This window comes from Pristis pectinata, chromosome 4 (assembly GCF_009764475.1).
Source record: "Pristis pectinata isolate sPriPec2 chromosome 4, sPriPec2.1.pri, whole genome shotgun sequence".
Classification (NCBI taxonomy): domain Eukaryota; kingdom Metazoa; phylum Chordata; class Chondrichthyes; order Rhinopristiformes; family Pristidae; genus Pristis; species Pristis pectinata.
Genome location: NC_067408.1, coordinates 90,851,616 through 90,874,443, shown reverse-complemented (window position 1 = coordinate 90,874,443; position 22,828 = coordinate 90,851,616). Strand labels below are relative to the sequence as shown.

The following is a 22,828-nucleotide window of genomic DNA, read 5'->3' as shown; positions in this document are numbered from 1 at the left end:
CATGCTATGTTGGCGCTGGAAGCGTGGTGACACTTGCAGGCTGCCCCCAGAACACTCTATGCAAAAGACGCATTTCAATGTACATGTGACTAATAAAGATATCTTATCTTAAATGACCAAAAGTGTAATTTTACTTCTACAGCCTGGATTAAAGCCAGGCAGCACTGAATGGATGGAGGTCTCTCCCTGGTGGACCCCAGTACATTTACATTAGAGTCATCACAACTGCTGTTGTAATGTGTTACTGCTTTATTAAAGGAGAGCAACAACATTTGTTTTAGTGGTTTGTGCTACTTAAAGTGAGAGAAACTAAATAATTATTTTATATATGTCCACCACGTACTATCAGGTACCCCTAACTGAGCTTTGAATGAATTAAATCCAGTTGCAAAGCTCTTTCAATGCAGCCCCAACCCTAACCTCATCAGATCATCAGCTGTGATACCATAGTGATACCTTAAGAACAATGAGCAGTTTTTCATTTTCGCTTCATTGGCTAAGATGGATGCATAATCCATTGTTTTTAATAGGGTTATTGACTGGAGATCTTATTAGGATCAAAATGTGTTACTTCTCCTATTACTGTATTCTAGTCACTACAAAAATAAGAATATTGTTAATTTCTGTGTTTCTTACGTGGTCGTTGAACAGTGATTACAATCTCCTTAGACTTCTTGGAGGAGAACGCTCCTGATGCAGCTTTCTCACTCTCCTCCACCTGACAGTGATATTTCCCACCATCCTCCACTTGAATCTGATAAAGTTTCAGAACGTATTCCTTATCATTTTTCTTTCTGACTGCCACCATTCCAGAACTCTCTCTCATTCCATATTCACCATGAAAGGACAGAACTGCATTCGGTCCAATACGCACTATCTCATCGTCGTTCAAGAACCAGGCCACTGAGAAGAAACGCTGTGCAGAATTCTGAGCTTCAACTTTGCAGGTTATCTCCAGTGAGCCCCCTACATTAATATTGACATTTGCAGCTGTAAGAAGAGCAAGAAACTCTTTACCTGTAGGGAAATAAAATGAATGCCAGTTAGTGCATTGGGTTTAGCCGAAAGACAAGTGAGTAAATATGCCATAAGTTTAGTGGAAAACCAACATTTCACTGCTTAATTTGAGCTATGGAGAAAATAGGATCAAATGTAACCAACATAAATACTCAGAGTCATAGTCTTGTACAGTACAGAAACAGGTCCTTTGGCCAACCACGTCCCTGCCAACTATCAAGTGCCCTTCAATACTAATCCCATTTGCCAGCACTCCTTGCAGCACACCGAATTTGTTTTAGGGGAAGGAATGATGGAGACTGTTAGGGCATGTGAAACTTTACTGGGTTCTCCAGGGTCTCCTCTCAGCTCACACAGGTGGGTGCCCCTTTCTAAAAATTTCTGTTGTATTTCAGACACTTCCTGTCCACAGATAAATTGAAATTAATCCAATGCTCATCACTATTTGACCAGAGATATTGAGGGCATAGGAGCAGCACATCTTAATCATTAGAGAGGGAGAACTTGGAGACAGATTTGGGGAGCAAAAAGGCAAGGAAGAATGGATGTAAATTTTTAAACATTGCAAATTTTTGTAATCTCTTCCTATCAAAATTTAAAGACCATCAAGCAGCTCAATATTGGCAGCTATCCAAACAGAGTTAACAAGTGTGCGTATAAAGCTTACTTTTGAATGGTGTAGCCCCAAGCTTAAATGTTATAGTACCTTAAAAATTCAGTATACTCCCTCTGGTTAAACCAGAAAGTACCGCTGAAGGTGAAGCTGATCACATCAACAGTTGAAGTCTGCTGAGGTATAATAGCAGTGATTCACCCTCCATTAATATAATACTGTATTTCATCAAAGGTCAGGGTCTCTAACATCAACAGAAAAGCTGCATCCAAGACCACATCCACTGTAATTAACCTGTCCAATGCATTATTATTCCTTATGATCTCCTGTCACTCCCATTATTAGTCAGAGTCACTGCAAGCTGTTCACTGGTTGCCATCCAAAAGGAGCAATTCAACTGCAAGCAGGGAAAATAGGAATGTTTAGAGTGCATTTTAATACACTAATATACAAATATAATTAATGATGTCAAAGAGATCTTCAACGTAATTGCTTATGGCTACTTCAACTGGCCTCCAGAATGACATCCAATAGAAGTAACACATATAAATTCTTATTTATGACCTGCTTTATTGTAATTTAAAAAAAATCAAAGGGAAAAGCTTTGATTGAACTGGTAAATGTTGCTGACCAATATCAAGGATTTCTGATTCACGTTATTTGAAAACTGAACATCTGTTGGATGCAGCTGATGGAGATTTGGGGTGGGGAACTGCCAGACAGCTTCTGCACAACTAATCTGGTACTAATGAGGTTAACAAAGCCATGCTCCAGGAGTCTCTTTTGTAAATTCTCAAGGATATCAAAGCATTGGTGGAGCATCATGTCATACTGAATGCACTCTTAGGGTCTGATCTGCAACATAGAGACACTATGAATATGCTTCTTGAGGTGCTAACCACTCCATGACGGACTACCATTATGAATCAGCATGCAAGGCTGCACATAAGTCAACAGTGGATTCCTTCACCCAAGCCATCAGCAGCAGCATAATGCTCAACATAATTGCTAATTGATGTTCATAATTGAGAGGCACAGATGTGGTATCACTAAGTGCAGCTTCCAACATGTGGTTGGTACTGAGTGCACTTTGAAGAATGCGGTTTTAAGTGCCATGCTTGCTTATATCTTGAGACCCCCTTACAACTTTGGAAAGCACTATACAGTTAGTGAATGTAACAATGGATTTCCTTACTTAGCTCAGCAACAAGGCAGCCCAATACTGCAGCCAATAGAACTAATAGCTTAGGTCTCCAGTGGCCCACATTCAATCTTGACCTGTGGTGCTGTCTATTTGGAATTTGCAGGTTTTCCCCTCTGACTGCAGGTGTTCTCTGGGTGACATAGAACAGGTTGGTCATTGGCTCACTGCCCTACCACTGTGAAAATGAGAAGTGAGTGCGTTCAGTTCCAGCTTCAGATTCCCTTCAATATAACGTCTGGTGTCACCCATTCAAATCAGCTTCCTCTTGGATAGCTAAAAATTCAACAGGAGTCTCTCTTGAGATGAACTTGCTCTCCAAAAAAGGCATAAGGAAGGTTGTGGAGGAAATGTATAAGGGGGATTGAGAGAAATTACGAGGTTGTGGCTGGGGAAGTGGTGCATAGGGAAGATCCTGTTTCTTGGAGCAGGGGGGTTAAGAACATCAAACTCAGTTTATTAATGTTGCTCCAGCCATATGCAAGAAGAAAATGTGGAAGATAGAATATGCATTTTCCCTTGTTAAAAAGCTAGCTATGTAAAGCAACATCTTGCACCTTACAATACCAACCTTGTAATGTGTCACATGCCATTTTCCCACTATCAAAATGCCTGTAGTTGAATATGCAAGCCCATGCTTGGATGCACATGATCAACTTTGCCATTGAAAATTGTGCCAGCTTGGCAAGAAATGATGAACAGCTTGCTGCCTGAATGTATCCAATCTGCCCCAGGTACAACCAAACTCAACAGGAACTGAGGGAGCAGCTAATCATTTGATAATATCAGTCCAGATTGTGATTACAAACCAATCTGGGACAGTTCTGAGAGTTTCGTAACAAGAACGCTCCATTTACACTATATTCTTATTGTCTTTTCATCTTGGTTTGTTGCAGCACTCTCTCCAAGACAAAACCCAAACCTTATCACACTCAATATAAGTGCGTATAACACTTAGATTTCTTCGTCTAGGCATTGGAAAGCACCAAAGAAACTTGCTAAACTGAAAGGCTAATAAACCCAGGGTGCCAATTCAAGCTGGCCTCAAATCCTGCAGCAACACTCAATTTCTTGCCCTGCAGTGGGTGAGGTCCCCATCAGAGGAAACAGCAATGCTGGAATCTCACCCAACTCTGCTAATAACCTTGTCCCAAGATTTAAGAAACATAATTGCTTTACTTGTATGGCCTGACTTTGGACTCTCTATCACTGATTCTTCATCCTTGTGTCAAAATTTTCTTTCAGTGACGAATCTGGTGTTAATATACATATGGCTGGCTCAGAAAATAAATTGAGTCTTGGTAGTCATAAGGTCTTTCTCAATATGATTTCACCATGCCAAAGAACATATTGGAACTTCGCCATGTGCTATCCAAGAATTTCTTACTAAATAGGTGTAGCAATCATTTAACAAAACTGCAGTTGTAAAAAGGAAATTGCCAATGAGCCTTACCCATGCTTTTAACATTCACCGTGACATTTGCAGTCTGTCTTTCAGTCAGTTCCTGCCAGGACTTGTCCTGGTCTTGGATCCACTCTACACTTTTGCAGTAAAACTGCCCCTGCTCGGACACCTGCAGCTTGTGGATGGTGAGTCTGAATGACGTGGCTCCAACCTTGTCCAGTCGTACATCTCCCGATGCCCATCTTTGCTTATATAATTCTCCAGCACTTAGGATGAAATCTCTTGTTAGAGAAATGACCTTGATATTCTGATCTCCTTTCCTTAGGTACCATGTGACGGACAAATGCGTGTGGTATGGTGTTTGTTTAGATACTTCACAGACCAGTTCCAGAGAATCACCTTCTACTTTATTTATGACTTGAGGTACCAATGATGCACGGAGCGTGTCTGGAACAACTGTAAAAATACATGTTTTAGCATTTTTTGCAGACTCCTCACTGGGTAGACATAGGTCACATACAATAATTCAATAGTTCCACGATCTTATTTCTCTTACCTTGAGGCATCGATAAACCATCTAGTTTTTCCCACTTGGTAACATCCTGAATTGGACAGGAATCCTGCCCTTGAGATTCTGAGGATTCTTGCTGCAAAGTGCTTGTGTGTGTGGGTGTTGGGCAAGAGTTAAACTATGGTTGAATACATCCAAAGCTTGAATAGTATACCAATGCTACTCAGCTAACTTTTTCACTAATTCCCTTCAGGAAAAGAATCCAGCTCACACCAATGTGCTTGACCTGAAGCTGTCTTTAGAAGGTCCACTGAACTACTGATGACTGTTTTAGTAAACCTCTGACTACCTTCTCAGGTCCTTGATAAAGCTCCTAACCAAATTGATTGGTACCAAGGAAACCAAGAGTCCTCAGCAACAAACAAAATGCTGGAGGAACTGAGTGAGTCAGGCAGCATCTGTGGGGGGAAGTGGACAGCTGACATTTTGGGTCAAGACCCTTTACCTGGATATGGATAATAAGTAGACCGCCTTGAAGATTCCAGTGATACTTGACTTCTGGACTCCCTGACAAGGGTTCAGGGAGGAAGAGGTCCTCTGACTAACACTGCAGCATGCCTCAACCAACCTCCAGACTTGGAAATATATCACCAGTTCTTCATCATTTCTGGGTCTATATCCTGGAATTTCCTCCCTAACAAGACTGCAAGACCACTTTCACCAGAAGGACTGTAGTGGTTCAAGATCAGCACCTTCTTATGGGCAATTAGGATTGGCATTAAATTCCTAACTTGTCAACAACACCCATATTCCAAAAATGAAAATAAAAGATGAGCCCTACCCTTGCATTTATGGCCTTCTTTTCATGAAGTGTGTATTTGTGCTGGAATATTAGAAGAGTGTCATCAATGATACACTGCACATTGATTGACATTGTTGACGTGGCCCCAGCAGTCTCCATGCAAAACGTTGTCAGTACACGGAGGACCACACTCAATGTTCCAAAGTGTAAAGCATGCCAAACCCCATTGCTGATTGCTTTTCAGATTTAAAATAAAATGGGATGGTGCATCATGCACTGGACTTTCTAGTCCATTATCCCTGGGGCTTAATTCTACTGTGCCTACTGCTGTCACCCCCGGGACAAAGAGTTACAGTCAACAAACAAACAATGAAGGTTAATACTGTTCTTATTTTGTTTGAGATGTCTATTCATTTGATTTAGTGATCAGTGAATGTGCTCGTGCTCTTTCTACTTCCCCCCACAAATCACAAAGGAATCATACTTCCTTACAAGCAACCTACCTGCATCTTGCATGATGCATTACTTCTTGCTTAATTGAATTTAAAACATTTAATAGAATTACACAATGTTGCATTTTGACACATTGGCATGTTTTGTAATAGAGCAATATAGTGCGTTTCATTATGGAGCTCCGATTAGGGATCCTGGACACATTCATAGATACTGCCTGACCTGCTGAGTACCTCGAGCATTCTCTGTTTTAATTTCATTATAAAATATTTGACTTTATGCTTTTTTGTGCTGTACATAGTAACATTTCATGAAGTGTATTGCTGTTAGTCTGCCCAGGGAAGCAGTAGAGGCTACCTCATTAAATATATTTAAGACACAGTTAGATAGATTTTTGCATAGTAGGAGAATTAAGGGTTATGGGGAAAAGGTAGGTGGAGCTGAGTGCACGGCCAGATCAACCATGATCTTATTGAATGGCAGAGCAGGCTTGACGGGCCAGATGGCCTTCTCCTGCTCCTATTTCTTGTGTTCTTAAGAACGTGTTTATAATCATGTATTCTTTCTGTTAAAATAGGATTTATGATGTGCTAAAATTTGGAATTCTTTTGCTTCATTTTTATCATATTGGAATTATACATTGGTGCATATTTAATTGGATGCAATTGCCTTGCTGCATACTTTCAATAATGACTAGTTATAATTCAGCTGAAGAGAAAGTGGAAGTAACCCACCTGTCAAATTCATGAATGCATTATAGGTCCCCCAGTATATACTCTCTGTGTTGGGGGTGTAGCACTCATATTCTCCTTCATCACTTTTCTGCAGATTTGTTATATGTAACCTCACAGAGTCATTGTTGATTCTCTCTATGTAGATCTCCCTGGTCTCCACCCTTCTTTTGTACATAGCATAAGAGTAGCCAGAATCTTGAGTGCTGATAATCTGGACTTGAAACGTAGGCCTATCTGGACGAGTGATCAACCACTCAAAGTTCTGCTCTCGAGACTTCTGCGTTCTGCTTACATCACACTGAATCGTTATGTGACGTCCTTCAGTTCGAATTAGGGGCCCTTCTTGTAATTTCACCTGTCTTTGAGCAGTGCACAGATCTGTATCAAGAAATAAACAAGAGAGGTAATTCAGCTAATTTCTTCTCAAAGCATTGACAAAATCTTTTGAAGATAAGTAGGATTTTATTCAAATAAGAGAATGAATTACCCAGTATTCGATTTGATGTAATTGTTACTTTGATGCAATTCTGAAACAATCAGGAATAACCACCCCCACCCCAAATTAGTACATTGGTGACAAACACTATTGCTATTTGAATCGACTGGAGAAATTGGGTTTGTTCCATTTACAGTGGAGAAATCTAGGATGAGGTGAAATAGAAATTTTTAAAACTGAAAAGTTTATGTAATGGAAATACAGGGAAATTGATGGGGAAGTAATCAGGGGACACAGGTAAGAGAACCAGAGATCACATGAAGAAAAGATTCTTTGCGTAACAAGTGATGAGGTTTTACAATCAACTGCACAATAAGGTAGCGAATACAGATTCAATAGTAGCTGTCAAAAGAGAAATGGATAAATACATTATGGATTAAGAATTATGGTGATAAGGATGAGAAGGGAAACAAAATTAAGTTTCTCCTCAAAAGAGCCTGCTCAGACTTGATGAAATGAATAGACCTCTTCTGTGCTGCACCAAAATTGTATGATTTCATCATATGCTGTGATAAAAAAAACCTTCAGTTTATGTACTGGAAAATGGACCAATGAGTGTTAAAAATGAAACAAGTGTTTTAGCTGATGTGTAACAAAAAGCACAGAGGAATTTTGACAATCATTTGTGGAAACTGCAGGCATGATATGGAGGACATCTTGTGTTTGTGACTAAACAGCCCAGCGGGTAGATTCAGAGTTCACAAAGGATTCTTTGTGATTAGATCAGAATGAGACAACTCATTACCCTATTGTGTGTAAATGCTGAAACTGGAATTACTTGCTGCAAGAGCAGACTGACTGACATGTCAATGAAGCTTAGGAGAGGAAGTGGCTGTCAAGAAGCTATCGCTCATTGATTGAAGCGACAGAAAAGTCTTAAATGCTTATATTGATGAGGTTCAGATTAAAATATACAAAGGAGAAAATGATGGAAGTTATATCATAACTATCAGGAATAGATTGTAATTAAGACTTTTTGGCAATAATCAATACCATTAAAAGCACTAAAATGTCAAATGTTCTTTTATTCACATATAGACCTGATCTTTCCCTCCTTGAAACAAACTCGCTGGATAAATATCATGCACACATAGAGGCATCTTGTATATAGGCAAATGATAGCTTTTACTGAGTTAAATTCAAGTTTGAATGATTTAGACTTGTCTCTGGGTTCAGGGTTAAGCATAGCACTTTTCTCAAATTGTCTGCTGATCGCAGGCGGAGGTAAAGTCACTAAAGTCTTGCAGTTGAGGTTTGACATTTGGTCTGACTTTAGAGTGGCACTCTTTGAAACAACTTCCCATTCCATCAACCATTAGCTTAATGAGTACATGCACGAACTAAATTTAAAAGAAAGTGAAGCAAAGTTCTGTCAATCATTGCTGCCGAATGTGTAATATTAAAACAAACAGCTGATACAAATTAAATAAAATTAATTAAATAAAGAATTAAAAACAAACTACTTACCTTTTAACAAGGTCAATTGAGTCATATTAAGTACACCAGCCATGTCTGACATGAAGGTTACTGGCCAGATACAAAACGTATCCCTGCCTCAGCCCAGAATGGCAGAGGTCCACCACTGGCCTCAGTGCCAAGTCCTGTGGTAGAGTGGGAGGTCAGATGTGCCACCATCCAACCTTGGGCGCATTCCTGATTTGTGTACTGCAGTCGCACAAGTTGAAGTCAATAATACACTGACTCCCAAAGAGGATCTCACCACCCATTCTCATCTGAACTGTCAATAAAAGATAAATGTCTCTGCTCCTTGTGTGTGAAGCGTGAATGCTACAAAGAAAATGGCACCAATAATATACCCTTATGTTTAAAGGGAAGAATTTCTATTTTTCCAGCACATTTCGTTACCCCCAGGCCAATCCCAAGATTTTCAAAACTAATTAAGCATCTGGCAATTTGAGTAACACGGAAAACTTTCCGGAGTATCTCAGGGCATCAGCTTTAACTGAATTGCTGCTTATCAAATGTGTCTGATGAAGATTGAGGAGAATAATTTAAATAAACTCCTTTGATACTTAACAAATGAACAGTGTTAGAAACCCAGTCCATTACATGGATTAGAGTATATATATCCCACTGGTAATCTAAGTTATTATGAGCCTTGTCATAATGAGCAGATTGCTCATGTTTTTATGAGTTGGTTTCTGGGATGATTGAAAAGTTCATTTATTACAGGGATTATTAATTTTTCAGAGCTCCTCTGCTTTCTGCCTCTCCTCCTCATCTATCTTAAATGGTGACTCTTTATTCTGAAATGGAGTTCTAGATACCCTGTGACAGAAACATCCAATCAGCATCTATCTCATCAGTCCCTCTCAGAATCTTGTACATTTCATTATCAGCTCATTCTTCTAAACTGATGAGGACAGGCTCAATCTGATCAACCTTTGTGAATGACAACCCTTTCTCTGTACTGCCTTTAACATAAGGAAATCTCTCCTTAACCAAGGAAACCAGAACAAATGGTCCAATGTGGTCTCACCAATCCACTGTTCAGTGGCAGTAAGATTTCCCTAAATTTATATTCCATTCTCCTTGTAATAAAGGCCAATGTAACATTGTCCTTCCTAATTGTTATTCCTGCATGCTAACTTTCTGTACAAGGACACCCAGAGCCCAAAATGTAGCAGCATTTAAACAATAGTGAACAATGCTTCACTATTCTTTCTACCAAAGTAGATAACCTCGCACCACATTATACTCCATTTACTAGATTTTGTCCCTCCCACTTAACCTGCCTATATCCCTTTGCAGAGTTTGTGCCCTCCTCACAACTTGCTTTCCTACCTTTCCTTGATCTCAAAGAATTGTACACTAAAATGACAGAGGAGGGAGAGGGAAGTTTAAACTTTAACCACAATGAACTGTGACTCCTCCCCAAAACATATGTGCCTGATGCCATTGTTAGCCAACCCCCCCCCCCACTCACCCCTCCATCCAAAGTCTGCTCCTCATCCATGGTCTTTCACCCCAATGTTCCACCTGCAGCCTTCACGGTCAGTGCAACCTATTTGTTCCTTTCTGAAGGGACAACACAACCAGATATCACCTGGAGACTGAAGGACTCTACCACCCAGCTGCTGGAATCCTTTACGGGTACTAGTTCAACAAATAGTGCTATTTTATCTATGCTGCTCTATTAATTATATTTTTCCATCACTCTTTAGGGATCAAGTTGTCTGCACTGACATATGCCTAGTTCCTTCCCTATTGGAATAATCTCCTATTCTAAATATTCTAACACAGATTCAAACAACCAAAACATCCTTTTGCTATCCTAATGACACAGTCTTAGACATAATTTCAATGTCTGCAGATCACATAAAATCCATGAATTTGGTTAACAGCGAGCTGGATAGCAATAGATTTCAGGGAAACATAGGATAAATGACAGATTAAGTTTAAACCAGAAGTATGTGAAAGATCAATTTTGATAGTAAGAATAAAGAGAAGCAATATAAATAAAATCTTACACTTTCAACTGGGGCACAGGAACAGAGACACCCGGAACATTACGCAATTCTGTGAAGGAGGTGGGATAAAAGGCGGCAGCTGTTGACACGACAAATAAATCATTGCCTCTTTAAATAGAGGCACAGAATATAAAAGCAAAGGAGTTACGCTAAGCATTTATAAAATCATTGGTTAGTCCCCCACAAAAGCTGCGAATACTCACTGCAGGATGGATGCCGATACTTGGAAAAGGTGTGCAGCAGACTTAGCATTCTCCTCAAGTCAGAAGATTACAGGAAAATTTCATTTTGACGTTCATAGTTTTGATAGGTTTTAATAGATTAAATGAGCTCCCAGTAGCAGAAAGGTTCATAACCAAAGGATATAGATTTAATTCTAGGAACCAGATCTTATGTGAAAACATATTTAAAAAAATGCAGCTTAACTGAAGAACCTTGTAAAGAGTCAGTGCAACATGATAGGCTGACAGGTCAGCTTCTGTACATTATCATTTGATGCTCAATAAGCACTCATAACTCTTAGTACTATAAGCTCTGGCTTTCAACTGTGGTAACACAGCACAGGATGCAGAGTTAAGTAATAAGTATCAAACTAGAAGCATTGGCACAATAGCAAGGTGTACGGTCATTTTTCAAGTTAAGGGGTGAATTCCTGGAACACATTTCCTTAAGTAGGATTTTGTAAATCAATAAACTGAACAGAACACATCATGGATATTTTGGTACTGAGTATTCCCATGGGTAGAGAGTGATATATTACTTGTTCTGGTGAAAAATAGATCTGTAAATCAAAGGCACACCTCTCAAAGAATCAAATACTCTTACATCAAGGAAAACCTGCATCAGTTTGAAAGCAGCTTTCATGGAGCATATTGATATGAAAGTAATAAATATCTATGGTGTGGAACTAGACCAGGGTTGTCTAATTTTGAATTTTGTAGAGAGTGATCATTTGACGGAGTTTAATGCATTCTCTAGCCTCACCCTCGAAATATTCTTAAAAGTGGTCTATACATCAAAAAAATCTCAATGTACAACACAGAGCTGTCAAATGGAAATTAGATAAGAATTGGTGTCAATTCTTATCTAATTTCACTCCTTTGAAGTGCCATGGAACATTTTATATGTTAAATGCATTATACAGGTGCAACTTTCTATTGTTACATTGATCAGCACAGTTCAGTGCTTCTATAGTCAATAGAAATATTGGACATGACGTTCAGGCCCCCCTTGCTCAGATGGAAATTTTATAAATTGTACCAGTAATTCTTGACTTCTCAGTGTGACCTATTCTTCCCTGGCCTTTTTTCATTGACAAAAGAAATGAAATTGCTTCAGCTAAAGTTTAATGCTGTATTAAAGCTGTTTTAATAATGGCCCTTCACTCATACTTTAAAGGTTTTTGTCCCCAAAGAAAAGTTTACAAGAAAAAATGTACTTGAAAATTCTTCAGCCAGTTCAATTTTATAGGAAACATGGTGGAAAGAAGAGAATAACAAAAAATCCATGGAGGAATTCTGATGGTGTGAATAAGGATTAATATTTCCTCTGGTTAGGGAATAACAGCGAAGGCTCTTCAATTTAAAATTGTCAATTACCTCTGAGGATGGCTGGTGAATGGAATTCTTTGCACTGAATACAAGTGACTACAAGCCAAATGTACCACTTAAAGGAACATTGGGAAAATATGTGAAGCAGAAGGAGATACAGATACAGGGAGGTTTGGGTGGGAGGGATTCCAGAGGTTGTTGTGGTTGGCAAGTGGGACTGGTACCAGCCTCAATTGCTCTGATAGGGAGGCAAAGAACAGAGTGTACCCTCCTTGTGGCAAATGAACAGACCATGAAATTGGTCCACTGCACTCCTCTGTTCACTACCAGTAAACTGAGGGTGTCTGTGTCTGTCTGGTCCAAGAGGTTCCTCCCTGGTCCCAAGAAAGAAGAGGATCGTCCACGTGAGCCTATGAACAGAGTGGAAGCAGGATTTGAGAGGTAGAGTTGTTGGTTGCCAATGGCTAACCAATTTACTGCAAAGCCTACTCATCCCAGCTCTTCAATAAGGCTGTTTTTAAAAACACCACAGAGAGCTGGCCTCCTGCATTCCCTTAAAATAGCATTGATTTGGCTGTTAAGCCCTGAGAAAATTGACAGCAGTCTGCACAGAAACTTTGCTGTCAGGCACCAAAAAATTTTGGAAGGGGGACCTGTAATGGGCATCAACATCCCTGCTTTCATTTGCCGAATGCAAATTTCATGCATGGATCTGGAATGCAAACATAGGACTCTTCAGCAAATGCAGGCTGGGGCCCTCCACACTCAGCAATATGTGGTCAAGCATTCAAAATGCATGCTTGACTTCTACGTCTATATGGGACACTTAAACTCTCACATCAAGAGTGTAAAGTGGGGCAGGACCAACAAATTACTGGGCCACTGAGAAAACGGCATTCTTCTATGCTATAACTTTCTCTGATTCGGTAAGTGATTGGCTGAAAAGGTTTCTCATTATCATGCAACACGAATCAATCATCCTATAATAATTGAATATAGTTAGACTATCAGAACAACTGTACCAGCAGAAACAGAATGATTGAAGTGGTTTAAAACAGTTGCAAGAGACATGCACAATTAATACCGTCTTCCACTTTTTAAAACCACATTGATGCTTCTGACGTGAGGTGATGACTCAAATATCTGACATGCTGCCAACCTGCTCCCAGGCCCCTGACAGCGAGTCTGTAACCACTTCACTGTGAGATGTGCAAGAGCAATGGAACTGATCCTTGTTTATTCTGCTTCTGTGGAGAAACCCCAGCCTTTGATTTGGCTCCACAGTGGAATGATCAGGATTTTGAAACTTGTCTGAGGACTCACTTTCATGACTGCACATCCTCATCTACACTATGGCATTGCAAGGTTTAATAACATGCATTCCTGGTTGCATGTTATTAAAGTCTGCAATGCCAAGATGTCAAGAAAGTGTAGTGAGGTGGAAGATCAGCCTTCAACACGAAAAAACGTAAAGAAAATTCAATGGGTCGTGCAACCTACTCCTGATCCATTTTCTTGTGTTATGCTATCGTGGACTTGATTTTAGCTTGACATTTACCATAAGGTTCTATATTACAAGTACAAACACTCCAGGTTATTCTGCATCCAATATATTCAATAAATCTGTAGATAACAACTTTGAAGTTACTTTCAACCATTGCCTTGATCAGTGAGTAACACTGATCAACCATATTTTTCCTAAAATCACAATTAGTTTAACAATTTAGCTGTTCTGATGTAGAGCATTGATGATTCATTAGTTTTAAACTGAAGCGGAAATCTTAGTATAGCAATGGCTGTTGTCTGTACTTCAAAATCATAGCATAGCCTTGAAATTGTTCTCCGTATATTCACTACACAGTATTTATGTTACGTCAGAACATTTCATCAGTTTTGGTTTGGATTGCAACTATTAGAGCAAACAGTAACTACCTGCTTGGTTAATAGAATGTGCAATCCTATTTAAGTGTGATGACCTACATCCCAAGGTATTGAAGAGGTATCTACCAATACTGGTTGTCATCTTCCAAAATTCTATTGATGCTGAAATGGTTTCTACAGACTTGGAGGAGGCAAATGGGACCCGGCTATTTAGGAAATGTGGGAGAGAGAAAGAGAACTACAAACCAGTTAGTCACACACCTATAGTAGATAAAATAGAACAATCTGTTATTAAGGCAGGGCTCTTTGAAAGTACATTCTCCCCGTGGGTTTCCTCCCACATTCCAAAGATATACAGGTTAGTAGGTTAACATGGGTGTAATTGGGCGGCACGGGCTCGTTAGGCCGGAAGGGCCTGTTACCGTGCTGTATAAATAAAGTTTAATTTTATACAAATATTGCTATCAAATTTGTTTCAGTCCAATTGGCAAGTGTACTGTAAAGAAAAAGCAAAGGATTCATTTGCAATCTATTAAAGGGAAAAGAATAACCAGAGAAAATGTAGGGCCCATGAGGGACAATTGGGGCAATCCGTGCATGGAGACAGAAGGTATAGGGGAGGTCTGAAATGAATTATTTTCAATGGTATTTACAAAGGAAACAGACTTCATAGTTGGAGAATTCTGTGAAGGGGTAGGTGAGAATATAGTGCAGGTCTCCATAAATTGAGAGGAGGTACTCAATGCCTTCACGGAAGATAAATCCCCAGGACCATCTTGCATCTTTTCCTCTGTGCACCTAGTAACCTCTTCCGCTGACAGAGCTCAGAATAGAACATCTCTTTCACAAGTTTGTTGTTGGGCATGCAAATGACATCAGCTATTCATCAGAGGCAAATGAGGCTTCTTTGACCACACTTATAAGGATGTTGACATTGGTTCACTTATCTTACCATTGGATTTGGAGGATTTTGCACAGACACCAATACCAATACCGTTGTTGGTATCTCTCCAGTGTTGTGAGATGCCCACTCTATGCGGTCCATGTCACAGAAGGATTCAGGAGGGCAGAGATCACTATTGCCTGATAGTCCATGACCTTTGCAGGGGGGTTGAGGTCCTGATCTTCAAACACACTTTTCCTCAGAAAGCCGAACACTGTGCTGACATATTGGAGGGAATGCTGAATTTTGTCACCAATGTTTGTTTTTGCTGAGAGTCATCTCTCAAGATAGGGGAAGTATTCCACAGTTTTCAGGATTTATTGTGGATCTTTATTGTTGGAGGACAGTATTGTACAGTGGGGTAGGTTGGCAGGGCATCTAGAAGCTGCCGATGTGAAAGATGAGCCTCAATCTGTCCCAGGCTTCAGTGAAAAAGACTTGTATACCCAAGCACAGTCTGCATACTGCAACTTGAAGGCAGGGTGGAGTAAAGTCGAACAATTTCTTATTCATTCCATGAATTCACTCCACTCCCATGGGAAGCCGGTTGGAGGCTAGGTACTACAGTAATACCATGAGAAAGACTAAGAAACATGCTGGGGCAATGACAAACCTTGCTGAATGGGAATCTGCACTAAGATTGGGTCTGCTGCGATGCATCGCTCAAGTTCACAGCTTGTAATGCCATCGTGAACTAGATGCAACATGGAGGCAAATAGCTGCATGCAATCAAATTTGAGAAGGAAATTCCACAGGGACATATAAAGACATCATACTGCAATTATATAAAGCCCTGGAATATTGTGAACTGGTCTGGTCTCTCTACCCAAGAAAAGATAGTTATGTTAGAGGGAATGCAATACTGTTTCACCAGATTGGGAGAAGACAAGAAAATGCAGATGCTGGAATCTGGAGCAGAGTCCCGATGGAGGGTTTTGACTCAAAATGTCAGCCATCCGTCAGTCCCCACAGATGCTGCCTGACCCACTGAGTTCAACCAGATCGGGAGGGCTCTCCTGTTAGGTGCAATAAAGCAGAGTGGGCCTATATGCTCTTGAGGTTAAAATAATGAGAGGTAATCTCATTAAAAAATACCTTTTTCTAAAATAAAATATATACACAGTTTGTCAGACCACATACAAGGGATAACGTTTCCCTTGGGTGGGTTGTCTAGAACCAGGAGTCACTGTCTCAAAGTAAGGGCTCAACCATTCAGGACAAATGAGAAAAATGTCTTCACCTAACGAGTAGTGAATCATTTCAATTCTCTACCAGAAGGGTTGTGGAGGGTTAGTCACTGAGTATATTCAAGACTGGAGATTGATAGATTTTTTGATATTAAGGGAATCAAGGGATTAGCACAGCAAGGAGGCACTGAGGTAAAAGATCAGTCATAATCTTATTGAATGGAGGAGCAGAGATGAGGGACCAAATAATTACTTCTATTTTTAATGTTCTTATTAATGAATTAAGTTCACTGCAAGTTCAGTGAGGCCTAATCCACAAGTACTTACTGAAAAACTTCTGCTGCATATCTAGATACCATGATTGTAAATAACAAACATTTTCTAAAGTGCTTAGTTCAAAATGTTCTGAGCGGTGTTTAGAGTAGCGACTGTGCATTGTACTGACACACTGATACTTTGGGGAGAGTGTCCTTCATTTTTAGCCAGATAAGAGGAAAACTAACATTTATCCAAGTGTACACAATCACCAAGACATGTGAATTTTGGAACAAACAGGCAAGCTGGAGGGAGCCAGGCTAATTTTTCAGAGCACCATTGTAAATTTCAGAACAAGCTTTACAATAGCATTCCTGAAGAAAGCTTGTCGACCTACTTCGGATAAATGTTTGGTCTTTTACCACGTTTCTGTCTCACTTACTGAATTGTTTCCAGAATTTCCAAGTTTTATTTGCAATTGCAAACGTTTAATAATGTAGCACTTGTGATGCATGGTCACTGTCATCCATCACACATTTTGTTTTGGGAGGCTCCTTTGATTGTAGTGAGGTGATTCAAATGACTGCTACCAATGGCACTCTTACCTCAGAGTTATTTATTTATTTTTGTGACAGTAATTTTTCTGTCTTGCACTGTACTACTGCTGCAGCAAAACAACAAATTTCACAACATGTCAGTGACAATAAACTTGATTCTGACATAATTAAGGACTGGCACTCCAGTGTTAAAAGCAATTCTACCTTCTCAGGAGCAGGTGAAAGAACGCGTGGTACTATTTTTGCAGAACACTCCCAAATGTGACTAGCTCTCAATCAATTTTGCTGAAACAGTATAAAGTACAATTGTACCTCCGGGTATTTCATACAATATAAATACCAACAGAGACATGAAGGACTTTATACAAATCCAAGTCTGTCTTTCTCTGAAAAGTTTAATAATTACCACGATAAGAAGCTTTTTGTTGCTACTACTTTCTGATCTACAATTGTTGATTGAGCAGTTGTAAAAAGGTGCGGCTTTCAAAGTCGTCATTTTTTTGGCAGAGCTAAATCCTTTTTTGGCATTTCGTAACATGAAATACAGGAACACCAAGTCCACACGGCAAATGAGGTACATCGAAAGAACCGACTACTCACCAAATGGGAGAATCAAATAAAATATAAGAAATGCTTCAATCTTCACAAGTGTCAAACGGGGCCGCTCCATCTCACCCTGAGTTTAGGCGGCAGTTTGCCCCGCACTCAACTGCAAAGGAAGTTTCAGAAACAATTGGCAGACTCTCTTGACCACGAGTATGAGCAGTAGTTCCATGTAAAAAGCTTTAAACCACTAAGTACCAGCAGTGGCTTAGGTCCAGTATTCCCTTTTCACTGCACTGACATTTGCAGAAATCCGCCGAGTAACAATTCCTGCCTTCAATATGCTGTGCACGTGAACTCAGGTACTAATTAAATAAGGGGAATCCTCCTTAGGGTGTGAATTGTGCTGTCACGCTTGTTCTCATTAGAATTTAAGCTCTTCCAAAAATGGGTCACTGTATCACAGCAGCTGTGGTTTCAAACAGGCAGATGTCAAAGGATCTCGATATTTACTAACATAGGGATTGGCTGTCTGGTGTGATAGCTTTACACGTCAGTAAGTCAGCAATAGTGTCAGTAGTCATGGACGGTGAGAGAGTAAGTAATGTGGGGGAGGATAATGAGTGTGTGCGCGCAAGGGGGATGTGAGAGTGCACATTCTGAATGCGTGAGCTGGTGGCAATAAGCGGTTTGTTGGAGGAGGAGAAAAGGAAGTGAATTGTGTGTGTGTGTATGATTGGAGGGGCGGAGTGAACATTGTGTTATGTGTCGGGGAGAGGAATAGGGCACGGGGATTGATGAACAGTGTGTTGAACAGAAATGCAGACTCTTACTTCTACAACCCATGTAAATAGCCCTAAAGCAAGGTTCAATTGGAAAGTACCTGCATATGTTATTAAAGCAGAAAAATAATAAGTCATTTTTAAAAGTGTCACAGTGCGTTACAGGGCCATAATCAGATAAAACGAATCCCAAAACTAAAATCGAGATATGGGAAGGGTCTTGAAGTGGGAGAGGAGGGTGGTCTAGGGAGGGAAATGCAGAACTTGGGGGTTGGAGAGCTGACAGGTCAGCTACCTAAGGGAAGGAAGAATATATAAAAGGTCCTAGAGGAATAAAAAGCTCAGCAGGGACTTGGTTGAGCTGGAAGATGTAACGGAGTCTGGAAAGGGCAATGTAGGCCCAATGAAAGGCAAGGACCAAAGGGTACGATGAACAAGGTAGAACACAGGATGCCTGGCTCAGATGGTGCTAACCAAGCCAAATGTGGAAGGCTGATCAGGAGAGTATTGGATTGGGAGGGGAGTTTACTACTAAAATATTATTCAATTCAAAGCTATTTTATCTTCACACAGTGGACAGGGACAGAGATGGAACAGGTGACAAACTTACAAAGATTGTGGCAGAGGCTGAAATTAATGACTTATTTTGATATTTAAACCATCCACCAGATTACTTCTTCAACAGTTTATCCCTGCAGCAATCCTGATTTCACTTTATTCACCCAGCCCACCCTCTCCCCAAAATTAAAACTGGCTTTCTTTTCATTTGCAGTTCTGATGAAAGTTTTTCAACCTGAAACATTAAATCTGTTCATTCCGTATTTCTGTGTGATAGCGAAGGTGGTTTGACCTGTTGAGTGCATGGTGACACCCAGAACGATCCCATTCCCTCACATACCTGATTGTAACTTGTTCTGTCACACATAGCCCCTCCCCACTGCCAATTCTCCTATTATTCACCTCCATGAGCATAATTTACAGGAACCAATTAACCTACCCAGACACATATCTTAGTGATGCAGGAGGAAACCAGATCACCCAGAGGAAACCCATGCAGTCGCAGGAAGAATGTGCAAACTCCACACAGTCGGCACCTGAGGTCAGAATCAAATCAAGCTGCGAGAGCTGTGAGACAGTTGCATCACATGAAGCACCACCCTGCTATCATTGTTTCCCCTGCTGGGTGTTTCCAGCATTTTATCTTAACATTTACCCATTTTTGTGGGCAAAAAAAAACAGATCATCGTTCTCTACAGTGTAAGACTTTCTCTGCACTCTACATTTACAATAGGCCAGTAATATGATTATCATCAGTTGTGCAAGAGTTCTGACAAGGGATTTTTTAAAAATGTAAATGATAATAAACCAGACTTCCTTAATCTGTTGTGAAATGCCTTTAAAGGTGGTTGGAAGATTACAGCAATTGTAATGGAACAGCTGACACTAGAATCCCCTTCCAGACTCTCCCCTAGTTACTGCAAGCTAAGCTATCTGCAATACTCATGACCTTTTAGCCAACAATCCCACGAATGACCAGTTCATCCTCTTCCTGACTACAGTAACTCTGTGACTGAAAGGTAACCTTAAAATCCTATTGCCACAAACAATGAAAACAACAGCTCTCCGTTTGCTTTATTACTGTTTGTGCACTCTCCCTCCCCTCCTGGCCTGAGCAAACAGTACCTCAGGCTCTTCCTTTTCCTTCCTGGTACCTTTGTCTGTATTTGATATGATTTTAGTGGGGTACATTTTAGGTAAGGAAAAGAAAGCTTTAAAGTGGTCCTAAGACTTGCTTTCAGTTGTTAAAACCAAACTAAATCCTCGCCAAGTGCATGCAGACAACTCCTGCATGTTAATATTTCCAATCATTTTTAAAGAAAAACTCAGACATAAGGAGCCTCTATCTGGAGAGTATTGAGGGTATTAGCTCTGTGGATTATCAAAAACGATGAAAGGTCAGACACCCGACTCGCCTCAGTCTTACTGACACACAGCTGCTCTGCTCTCACAGCCGGTACATGCAAGAACAGCTTCTCTCAGGACATGATAGGATGCGATACTTTTTTGTCAAGTTCTGGATTGTGCACACAATTTATTTTTTTTAAAACAGCATGGACCACTTCCTTCCTTTGCAAAGGTACTACAGTAGGTAGAGTCATCCACCCTCCCTGCAGGTGTTGCAACAACACCAGAAACTTGTGTCCTTGAAGTGTATCTTTCACTTCCTGTTAGGAGTATTTGAGAACTACAGGAACGAGTCACCCCTGATTAGCCGTGGTCCACCACAATATCTTGAAACATGCACCACGTGCAAGTCACATCCTCTGCATGGCTTAGAGGGAGAACTCAGACAAGTTGCTGGACTCCTGGGAGGGAAAGAAACAAGGCTTGATGAGGGGTTGTCTGTCATGGCTGGTTCATGACACAGTACGGTAGCATAGCGGTTAGCACGATGCTATTACAGCACCAGAAATCGGGGTTCGATTCCCATCACTGTCTGTAAGGAGTTTGTACGTTCTCCCGTGTCTGTGTGGGTTTCCTCTGGGTGCTCCAGTTTCCTCCCACATTGCAAAGACGTACGGGTAGGTTAATTGGGTTTAAACTGGGCGGCGCGGACTCTTTGGGCCGGAAGGGCCTGTTACTACACTGTAAATAAAATTATTAAAAATTTAAAATTTAAAAAAAATTTAAAAAATTTAATGACAAAGTTCCTGAACATCAGGCCTGGAATAGGGGTGGTTCAAAAGGCATTTCCTTGAACAACATCTAATGTGTTGCATTACCTGCTTGATCGTGGGTGGTTTCCTATTTTTTCTAATAAAACAGAAGGGGGAATTCCACTGAGAAACCCATTGGTGACAAGGGTGCCAGGGTGGAACGAATGATTAAAGAATGCAAGAAGGTGAAAACCCAAATACAAATAAAACAAGTGGGATGGAAAAGCTGAATATGCTTCCTCTAATGATGGTAATCTTTAAATAGTTTAGTTACCACTACTTAGCAACCTTAGAGACCGATAACATAAAGGCATGATTTATATCTGCATTGGGTGTGCCAGAAAATTGTGTGCAGGAGAGCTCTGGCCAGTTATTAATCTTCACATTTGGTTCTCCTTGGTTAAGGCAGGATATTCTCTTGGCAAGCATAAATCGAAGTAGGACAAAAGCTGGGCACAAATGTGGATGGAAAGACAGTGCGATTAATGTCCGTTCTACTTCCAGCTCACACCTTCTGATTCACGTTCCAAATCAGGCAGAAACCTATGGACAGGCCTCCTGAATATTCTCATAGGAAAGGCACCATAACAATAGAAAAGATTGTGATATTCCATATGCACAAAATTATTTTTATTTGATAAAGACAATAATATAATCAAAATGGTCCATGGCACAGGCTGATGACAAGAGGAAATGTCATGTGAAAAATTTCCAATGAGTTTTTCCCTTTTTGGAAAGGTTTCCCTAGAAATTTGACTAGTTCCATATTTGCTGCTGAGGATAAATTCTAGATGAATTCCATCACTTTTCAAACCTGATAGTATTTATACATTATTAGTTGACAGAATAGAGCAAAGGATTTCACCCAAAGAGGTCCTCTTGAGCTTGATTGTATGCTGAACTTTTTTAATATAACAAGTGTGGCACCAGGCATCCTAAAATCTAGCCCACAGATCACCCAACCTATATACAAAGTCAGCACTGGATGTTCCCAGTATTTAACACCCCAGAGAGAGCATTAGGTAGAATTAAAAATAAATGCCAACAATAGTAAAACAAAATGGTTGCCAGGTGAGAGATTAGGAAATTTTAGTAATCAAATGGAACTAGGTGTCCTTCTGCATAAATCACAGAAAATAAACCTGCCAGCCAGTGCAGTTAGGAAGTAGGAAAGCCAGTGGCAATCTGGGGCTTTATTATGAAGTGAAAAGCACATAAAGTTTATGACATATAAAGGTCTTACTGTGATTAAGACCTCGGTGAGATCACATTTGGATTTCTATGAACAGGTTACATCTCCTTATATAACTTAACTTCAGGGACTTCAGTCTGGCTCCTGGAATGAGGGGACTGTCCTATTAAGAGTGATTACACAGTCTATGCTCCCTAAAGTTAAGAAGAATGAAGGTAATCTCCCAATAAAATTCTTAAGAGCCTTGACAGGGTAGACACCGGGAACATGTTCTTCCTGCTGGAAAGTCGGAAGCTATAAATTACAGTTTCAGAATAAGTGCCGAAACTTCTATGACTGAGGTGAGAAGAAACTTCTTCATTCAAAAGGGATGCAAATCTTTGGAATTCTCCACCCCAGAAGGCTACAGATGCTCAACCATGGAGCATAGTTAAAAGATATTGATTTGTTTTTGGATACCAAATATTTCAAGGGACCTGAGTAGAGGGAGAAAATCAG

At 40.2% G+C, this 22,828-nt stretch overlaps 1 protein-coding gene across 1 annotated transcript in view; it reads right to left on the bottom strand.

Annotated features, from left to right (window-relative positions):
- The window catches only part of igsf3 (immunoglobulin superfamily, member 3), a 34,516-nt gene extending 16,323 nt beyond the window's left edge, over positions 1-18,193 (bottom strand). Inside the window, exons 1-4 of the mRNA XM_052015329.1 lie at positions 17,697-18,193; positions 6,737-7,114; positions 4,285-4,692; positions 637-1,017 (exon numbers count right to left, since the gene is read on the bottom strand). Of these exons, the coding sequence (XP_051871289.1) occupies positions 637-1,017; positions 4,285-4,692; positions 6,737-7,114; positions 17,697-17,766 (1,237 nt within the window). The 5' untranslated portion in view covers positions 17,767-18,193. The remainder of the gene's footprint in view (positions 1-636; positions 1,018-4,284; positions 4,693-6,736; positions 7,115-17,696) is intronic.
- Between the last annotated feature and the right edge of the window lie 4,635 nt (positions 18,194-22,828).